We start from the raw sequence: 9,115 nt of genomic DNA, 5'->3' as shown, positions 1-9,115 counted from the left end.
ACTCTTTCCGCTCTGCATTTCTGCATAGTCCCAGTGTTTGGCATCCTACACACCATGGGATTGGGGTAGAGACATTTGCCCTGAGTGATTCTGAATCCTTTAGTATCCTTACCCTGCTGCTCCCTGACTGCATCTCTGCTCATTCCTCAGCGGAGCTGATGGACCGGGCACCCCCACTGTGGCCTGCCATGTATCCCCCGACCAGGAGCTCCCTCCAGCATGCTCACCAGCTCCAGCTCCTCTCTCATCAGCAGCTGCTGCGGCAGCACGAGCTGTACATCCTGCAGCAGCAAGCAGCCCACGCCATGGAGCTGCAGAGGAGTGCCCAGCTCGTGGTACGTTTGCAAGAGCTTCTTGCTTGGGCCTGAAATGAGCCTGAGGTTGGAGCGTATGGGGAGAAGAAGCAGCTGTGCCTGTGTGGCAGGTGTGTCTTGAGGGTATGGATGCATTGAGTGATCCTGCCCTGGTCACTGGGATACAGGGCATTCAGTGCATCCTGCACAGTTGGAGTGGGTTTTGGAGGGGTTTGGTGAAGAGCTGTTGAGCACTGCTGTCAGGAGAGCTGTCCAGCAGCAGTGTGACCTGGATTCCTTCCCTAGGGATGTCTCCATACAGTAGAGTAGTTTAATCCCTGGTCATCTCAAAACAAACCTTTTGAGTATCTCAGAGAAGCAGCTGCAGGACTTGCAGGAATCACATTGGCTTCTGGAGACAGTTCCCATTCACCAAACAGTTTTGGAAGTTGTGAGCTTTCATTTGGGTGTTTTACACCCATTTCATTTTCATGGTGATCCTCTGATTTCAGCCTTCATTTTACATGGGGGCTCGCTAAGCTGGAGGCTTACGAATACAAATGGTTTGCTTTGGATGTAAGTGAAAGCTGAGACACCCTTCACATGACTCCTCGAGCTGGGATTTGGTCAAGAAGCTATTGTAGATGAGTGTGCTGTCCATCAGATTGGTCTTAACATGGTCTTGCACTGGGGAATGGGTTTTGTACCAGTGCGTATTTGGTAAGACCATGTTTTGGTCTTGCTTGGTGGTAGGTCAGTGCTGCTTACCAGGAGCAGGAGAAGATGTTGTGCTGAATTTTGCTCTGTTCTTGACACAGGAGAGGCTGAAGGCCAACGAGCAGCGTGTGGATGTGGAAGAGAAGGTGACAAAACGGAGCCTGGACAGTGCCAAATCAGGCCTTTCCTCCTCTGCCTCGGGACTGGTGCACCGAAAACCACCTGTGCTGTCTCCCAGCGCCTCCACATCCTACAGCAAGGCTGTGAGTCCACCTCCCCTCTCTCCCAGGGCCTCACCCGTGTCTGTGCTCAAAGCTGAGGTGATCCAAAAGATGGAGGAGCCACCTTCGCAGCCAGCCTACTCCTACCCCGCCACCCCCAGCTCCCATCCTTCCAGCCCACCCCCTGCCTCTCCACCCCCTGCCCCTGCCATCCCTCCAAAGGAAGAGGCACCCGAGACTGTGGAGAAGAAAGACCTGGAGTTGGAAAAAGAGGCTGCTGGTCCATATCAGGCCTTGTTCCCAGGTAAGAGAGCCCTGCTTTGGCAGAGTCCCATTGTGTTTGTGCCTGCCTCCCTTTTTCTCCTCGGCTCTTTCCTGCTTCTGTTCCTTCCCCTAAGGAAAACTGCATAGCTCCTCTAAAAGGCAGGGAAGAGGCAAGGAGGTGTGATGACTGGGATTGATGCCTGGGTATAGGGGTGCCTGGGGCTGTAGGCTCTCTTCTTCCCTTGGGTCGAGCCTGGGTTGGTTCCTTCAGGGCTAAAGTCCCAGTGGGAGAGGATGCAAGAGGCAGATCTCTCGCCAGTTGCAGGAGAGTGCTGGAAAGGTGCAGAAGCGACTAAAAGGCAGGGAAGAGGCAAGGAGGTGTGATGACTGGGATTGATGCCTGGGTATAGGGGTGCCTGGGGCTGTAGGCTCTCTTCTTCCCTTGGGTCGAGCCTGGGTTGGTTCCTTCAGGGCTAAAGTCCCAGTGGGAGAGGATGCAAGAGGCAGATCTCTCGCCAGTTGCAGGAGAGTGCTGGAAAGGTGCAGAAGCGACCTCTGCTGTCTGCCTGTGGCAGCTTGGCCAGGAGAGAGTTGGCCAAAGCAGCTACTGCTTGAGAACAGGAAGAGATCAGAGATGATATAAGCACAGAGAACCATCTCTATGCCTTAGTGAGAGAGAAGGTGCTTTGGAGACTCAGCCATTACACAGCCTGTCCTTTCTGATATCTTGCAGAGATCCCCCCAGGATATCCATTCCAGTCCCTGCCTCCCTCCTTTGGAAGACACTATCCCTACCTCCTTCAGCCCACCGCAGCATCTGATGCGGATGGCCTGGCTCCTGACGTCCCACTGCCTGCTGAAGGCTCTGAGCACATGGAGCTTTCCTCAGAGGTCAAGCCCATCCACCTGTCTCCGTCCAAAATCCTAGAGCCCATCCAAGCAGCACCAGAAGAGGAATCCTTGGAAGAGAGGGTGAAATCAGAGGTACAGATGGAGGAAAGCCAAGAAGGCATCTGTGAGCAGGACATGGGGACTCTGAACATCACCACCTCCGCAGCCGTCCCAGTGCAGAACGTGGACAATTGCAATCTCCTGTTGCATCAAGGTGAAGCCCTGGGTGCTATGGAGCAGGACCAGGAAGATCTTCAGAGCTGCCCACCTCCGTACCAGGTTGTGGCCTGTCCTGCAGAAGCAGAAACTCAGGCAGAGACTGGGAGTGGAGCAGAAACCTGCTCCATGCACATGGACTATGATGGTTTGCTCGTGCATGCAGAGAACGAGCCACCAGAGATGGACTTGACGCCCCAGCGGGAGGAGGCCGCTGTAGCCATGGATCTACAGAGCACAGATGTGCCCCGGGGGAGGGAGTTTCCCAGCCTTCCCCCTGAGGAGGGGGAGCAGGGGCCAGAGATCCCCTCCTACACAGAAGAGGCAATTTCTTGCCAAATCCCAGATCTGGACATCAAGCCGGGTGACCCGCTGGCTGGGATGAACGCTTTGGTGGCTGCTACAGAAATGCCTCAGGCTTGTTCCTTGTTGACTACCACCACTGTCACTCCATCCCAGATGAAGGTGGAGGTGTTAACTGACCAGGCCCTGGAGCACTCCTTCCTGCAAGGGATCACTTTGCTGAGTGAAATTGCAGAGATGGAACTGGAGAAACGGAAGCAAGAAATGCAAAGTAAGTTGTGAGTGTGGAGTCTGGCCATCCTTTGGAGCATGTTTGGTCTCCTGGCACGTGGTCTCTATGTTCTCCATGTGGGCAGAGGAGCAGAGGCACAGGTGGGATTTATTGCAACCTCAGCCAAGCAGCAAGGAGAACATTGCCCTGAGTTGCAGGAGTGGCTGGTACTTCAGCTAGGGTTGGAGTATGGTTTTTGTTGCAGTAGGCTGAGCTACGTGTGGCTTTTGTACTGCTCTCCCCTTCCAAAGGCCCTCGCCATGTCTAGACAGTTTGTGGTATGCGTAGCGGAAACGGAGCCCCACTTGCCAAGAGCTGCCAGGGTAACACCCTTCTGGCAGGCACTAAGTCTACAGTCTGTTGGGGCTTGGCACAAGAGGCCCCAGTAGCTCCAGATGACGCTTTCCAAGAGCTTGGCAGGGCCTGAAAAGAATCTCACCTTCCAGTAACTTCCTGAGGAGAGACATAGTGGGAACTGCCAGTTGTACCATGGCTGGGTACAACAGGAGGTCTCAAGTTGGATGCCAAGGGTGGCTGGGAGGCTCCTTGAGCATCCATGGTCCAGAAAGGGACATCAGCCACTCCTTGTATCTGCTGGAGAAGCAGTCTTGGAATGTGAACCTCTATAGACTTATTTTCTCTGTCCTTCCCAGCAGGTCCAGAAAGCTTCCCTGTCCGGCCAACACTGGAGAGTTTGCTGGCTGCCAGCACCCACATGCTCATGGAAGTACTTTCCACCCCCTTTATGGAAAGTCTGAAAACCATCCGGCTGCCTCGAGAGCTGAATCCCAACAAAAAGTACAGCTGGATGCAGAAGAAAGATGAACCAGTAAGTCGCTCTTAGCGTGGCTGAGCCTAAAAAGCTCCAGTGCATCCACTCACACAGCTCCCTTGTCCCAGCCCCACCTGGCTCATGCTGCCTGTCTGCAGTGGAGAGAGTGAGCCAGCACTTCCCTCACATCGTGTTCTTGGCTGCACAGGGTTTAGCTTCCTCCCTTGTTTGTGAATCAAGGTTGAGCAGGACCCATGCCTGCCCTAGAAGTGGTGTTTGTAATACAAAGCCAGAGGAACTTGTGTGTTGCTCTTTTGGCAGAGAGATATAAAAAAAAGATAGTGGCAGGACAGATTTTGCTGGTTTTTCTCTTTGCTGACTCTTCTGTGTGAGAGAGAATGACAAATTATTTTTTACCCAGCAAGTAAGTTTTCCACGATGGAGTATTTTGATCTGCCCTTTTAAATAAGGGAAAAGAGACTCCATGGGTATATTTTATCCTGCAGGTTCTTTCCCAGAGTTGCAGTCCCTCCAAGCTGATACCGTCCCATACATAAACCACATAACTTCTTTGCTTGGCTGGTTTTCTGGGGTACCATTCTGGGGCTGTGCTTGTGGGCGAGGGATCTCTACTCCTATGTCAGCATAGAGGGCTTTTGCCAGGCTGCACACCTTGGCTGTTGCAAGGGCAGCCAATGTGTACTACCTGGACATGTCCTGACCCTCTTGCCCCCTCTTGCCTCTCCTCCCTAGATGTACTCCATCAAATCGGCCATCGAGAACATGGACGCGATGGAGCTGGACTACAGGATGAGGCTGGCGGAGCTGCAGCGGCGCTACAAGGAGAAGCAGCGGGAGCTGGTGAAGCTGCAGCGCCGCAGAGACTCCGAGTAAGTCGCAGGCTGCTCACTTGGTCCTTTTTTTTCCAGCTGAGCACTTCCACTGCCTCTTGGTCTAGGAGAGGAAAGAGCCCTCCATCCCTCCTTGTCCCCTCTCCTCTCCTCCTGGTACATCCCTCGAGAGCTTTGCACAGCACACTCCTAGGCTATGTGACAAGACAACCTGGTAACTGGTGAATGCAGCTGGGAGACCGTGTTAGAGACAACCTTGGCTTCAGCAGCTCAGTTTAGCAGTTCAGTGGCAGGCGAAGGTTCTGGGTTGGCTCCCGTTCTTGCTTGCTTTCTTTTAATTATTTTCCCTTTTTCTTCTCTTTGAATTTATTTTCCTTATTTTTCCCTGTTTGTTTTGCTTTTTGGTTGCGGAATTTACTTTTGCTTTTTGTTTCTTTGCTTTTGCTTTTGCTTTTGGTTTTTTGGTTTTGGTTTTTTTTTTTTGTTTTTGTTTTTGTTTTTGGTTTTTTTTGTTGCCTTGGTTAACAGTGAAGCGTGTGGTTTTTTTAAAGGGAAAAGCATGACGAGAAAAGTAGAAGCTTGGCGAGAAGAGGCCCTGGAAGGCCCAGGAAGAGGAAACTTGGATCAAGCGCTCTGTCACCCATTAAGGAGAGAGGGAAGAGTGACAGCAAGAGTGGAAAGTAAGGCTGGAATTCGGGGAAGATGGGAAAATGGCAGGGTCGCTGCACCAGGGTCTTACTTGGGGAGAGCATCGCGGATCAGCGGGGGCTTGCCGCGGCGTTGAGTTGGCAGGCTGGTCGCTGGCTGCAGTTGTGTTGTGGAAGAGTGTGCCTTTACCATGAGTGTGTCTTTATGGTGGGAATATGGTGCCAGCGTCCTCCCTCCCTGCAGGTGGAGCATGAGTCTCTGGTGTTGGGTGTGAGTAGGACAGGAGTTGAGCAGCTGTGAGGTGATACGGAGCAGGCGGCTGGACAGGGACCGGTAGGTGAAGTTTTGGTGTTGGGAGTGTGTTCTCATGTGTTTTCAGGAGAGCAGATGGTGCAAATAGGTGTTGTAGAGCTAATTGCAGGGATGCTGATGTCAGAAACGGGAAGAACAGGGCCACTCCAGGTTATCTGCTTCGTGGGACCTTTCTGCTGTGTTTCCTCTGTCTTCCTCTCTGTTCCCTGAATCAGTGGGAGTTGGTTTCGCCTCACCTCTCTCTTTCAAGCATCTGGAGCATTCTCTCCTCTGCTTTTTTCTCTTTTGCAAGTCCAGCTGCTCTTGTTTGGATGCTTGGATCTTACCACCATTGGCCATCTAATCATCCATAGATGGACAAGCCTCTCCAATGGGAAGGCAGCTCCAAGCTGCTTCCCTGTGTGCAAAGATCCTTTCAAGACTGCTAATTAGATGCAGGTGCCCAGCTCCCACTGACCAGCACTTCCCAAAATCTGTCCTCTTGGTGGCTCAGTGTTTTGCTCTTTTGGGTGGCTGGACAGGTTGGAGGTATCCAGAGGTGCTGGAGTTGTGCATTTGTGCGTGCGTGACGGTGTTGCGTGTGCATGTCCCCACATCGCAGGGGTGTTGGAGCAGGCTGGTGTGGGAGATGGAGGTGCACTTCAGCCAGCATCCAGGGCCTGAGCTGGTTGGTTTAGCTGTCTACAGAGGTCAGCAGAGAGGATGGAGGGGAGGGGAAATGCCTGGAAGCTGAGGAGGCTGCCCCATGTCAGTGGCTTTGTGGTGGTGGTATGACCAGCAGGCATAACGTGAAGGAGGTGGCATATGAGAGCTTTAAATGGAAGCTTGGTAAGGATCTTGAGGAGTTGACTCATCTTCCATCAGATAGTTCCTGGAGATGGCTGGGGAGCAGTGAAAGATGTGCTATAGTCTTACCTACTTTATTTTTTATTTTATTTTGTTATTTATTTATCCTCTCCTTTCCCCCCAAATCCCAAAGCGAGACCAGTGACACAGATCACAAATGCCTCTCACAGAGGGTCCAGGCTTGCAGTCACTCAGTGAGCCAGTCCCTGCAGTGCCCTCGTCCCTCCGTGCCACCCCATGTGGCATTTCCTTTCCACCTCTTTGCTCATACCCGAGCAACCAAAGTGCCTGGGCAGTGAGGCACCTCCCTGGGCCTCGGGAATCTCTCTCTGCACCTACCATGGAAGTAGAGGTGGGAAAAGGCCTCCAGGGCCAGCTCAGCTGTCTGTCCTTCCTGCTGCTGCTCTGTACCAAATCAGGTACTTTTTGGTGGCTGTTACCAAGGCACCAAGTACTTCCTTTCAGAGACCACTTTGCAGGTCTCTGATTTCATGCACCTTCATCTGTGCTGGTGGCCAAGAGTGTGCAAGAAGGGCTTCTTGGCTCTCCTGTTTGGTGGAAAACCTTGTCCAAACTGCTGTCACTTCACAGTGGACTTGGCCCCTGCTGAGGATCCCCACTGTCCTAGGAGGCATTGAACCTCACTTTCGAGCTTGGTGAGGATCACAGGGAGGAAAGCCCCCCCACCTTGACCCACCCTGTGCTTGGCTTGCAGACTGAGCAAGTCCTTGTTGCTCTCTGAAGACTCTGAGACTGGCGAGGGCATGAAGAAGAGGCACAAAGGGGCCCTCCCGGAGGAGGACGAGGATGTGGAGAGCGGCAATGGCAAGCTGAAAGGGAGGAACCAGAGCTGGGAAGAGCATGATGCAGCTCCCAGCTTCTCCAGTGAGGTCAGTGCCCTTGTGGGGATACATGGAGCCACAGGCCAGAAGCTGATTTCTCTCCTGCTTTTGCTAGTGTTGGCTTGGACTGGATAACTCCTTCTGATCTTAGAGTGTTTGCTTTCAGTTCACGTGGATTTAGATGCTCCTCATGAGAGGACTGTTGTGCAGCAGAGGGACTAACGTTGGCTTACAGGGGTTGAACCTCTTCAAGGCAGCTGTGAGACAGGTGCCTTTGAGCCAACCAGAGCATTGCAGTGCTGCACTGGCTCTGAATCCAGAGCAGGGCTTGTCTTACCCCTTTGCCTGTCAAGATAGCAGAGAGGAATGGACTTCCTGAAGCGAGGGAGGAAAGGGAGCACAAACCTTGCCATTTTAAATGAAGGGTTTTCTTCTGCTCCTGTTGAGGCAATGAGATATTTACTGGTGCTTTAAGCTGCTGATGAAATCCAAAATGCATACAGGCGAAGTACTGAGTTAGAGCTGCTGTTATCTAGCTGCAGCACATGTAAAGTGTATTTACTTTTTTCAAGAAGCAAGAAAATACTGAAAAGGATGTAACAGCCCTGTCTGTAATGCACTGGTGCTGATGCTTTTGCTGAGAGGTATTTGGGTCTTTTTGGCATTCCAGCCTTTGGAACTGGTTGATCCCTATTTATTTGGCTGATGTTTTGGGTAAAGAAGATTTTTAATCCGTATGATTTAGAGGAAGGCTTGTAAAACAACCCAAACATATCCTCAAAACCAGAAGGTGTTGAGAAAAAGAACTCCAAAACGTGTTGTTCTATGAACATATTTCTTTTGGAAGAACATTCAGTTTTTCTAAGTTAATCTTGTGGTTTTGTAGTGCTTGATAAGAGTAAAGCTGTACTGTTTGCTTACATCTTCCTCATTTTACACTCTAGCACCATGATGGGTTATGGCAACTGGGGCTTAAGACTATCATCTTGAGGCTTTATTAACTAGTGTGCATGAGACTGTTAGGAGGGCTAGTAAAATCCCTCAGGCCTGCCATGGTATTGCTCTGTATTCACCTGTCTCTTCCTTTCACCTCGGCAGTTAAAGCTCAAAAAGAAGAAGGTGCCATCAGATCAGGAGCAGCTGGCCAGCAAGCTTGACAAGGCCCTGTCACTCACCAAACAGGACAAGCTCAAATCCCCCTTCAAGTTTTCTGACAGCTCTGGGGGAAAGTCAAAAACTAGTGGAGGTGGCAGCAGGTACCTTGCAAGCCATGAGGCTCTGCCAAGCAAGGACGAGAAAAGGAGCCTGGCCAAGAACCTGGGCCTGTCACTAAAAACCACCAAGGAAGGTAAAAACAAAGTGGCTGCCAAAATGAAGAAGATGGAGGTGGGGTTAAAAGTCAAAAATCAGCTCAAGGTTTCCCATTCACCAGCAATATCTGAAGTTAGCAGCTACTCCTATAGTAAGTAACCCTTCATTTATCTCTTCTGTCTCCTCTCTCTGTTGTTGGGGCGTGTGGTGGGGGTTTCTGGCCTCTTGGAAGGGATCTTGGAGATGGGCCTGGTTTTGCACATGAGTGAAAAGTGATCTTCTCCCTGGCTAATAATGCTGCTGCATCTTTGGGTCAGCATGGGTTGTCCACCTATCTTGCTGTCCAAGAGGTAGCTG

General features: G+C 51.5%; 1 protein-coding gene across 1 annotated transcript in view; it reads left to right on the top strand.

Moving 5' to 3' along the window:
• The window catches only part of LOC103798068 (trinucleotide repeat-containing gene 18 protein-like), a gene marked incomplete at both ends in the record, with an annotated part of 15,883 nt that extends 6,974 nt beyond the window's left edge, over positions 1-8,909 (top strand). The window contains 8 exon segments of the mRNA XM_009070311.1: positions 151-335; positions 1,112-1,535; positions 2,229-3,176; positions 3,830-4,005; positions 4,702-4,838; positions 5,351-5,479; positions 7,321-7,495; positions 8,546-8,909. Coding sequence (XP_009068559.1) covers positions 151-335; positions 1,112-1,535; positions 2,229-3,176; positions 3,830-4,005; positions 4,702-4,838; positions 5,351-5,479; positions 7,321-7,495; positions 8,546-8,909 — 2,538 coding nt within the window.
• Positions 8,910-9,115: the final 206 nt, after the last annotated feature.

Source organism: Acanthisitta chloris, unplaced genomic scaffold (assembly GCF_000695815.1).
Source record: "Acanthisitta chloris isolate BGI_N310 unplaced genomic scaffold, ASM69581v1 scaffold36092, whole genome shotgun sequence".
Lineage (NCBI taxonomy): Eukaryota > Metazoa > Chordata > Aves > Passeriformes > Acanthisittidae > Acanthisitta > Acanthisitta chloris.
This window is presented reverse-complemented; position numbering and strand designations above follow the sequence as displayed.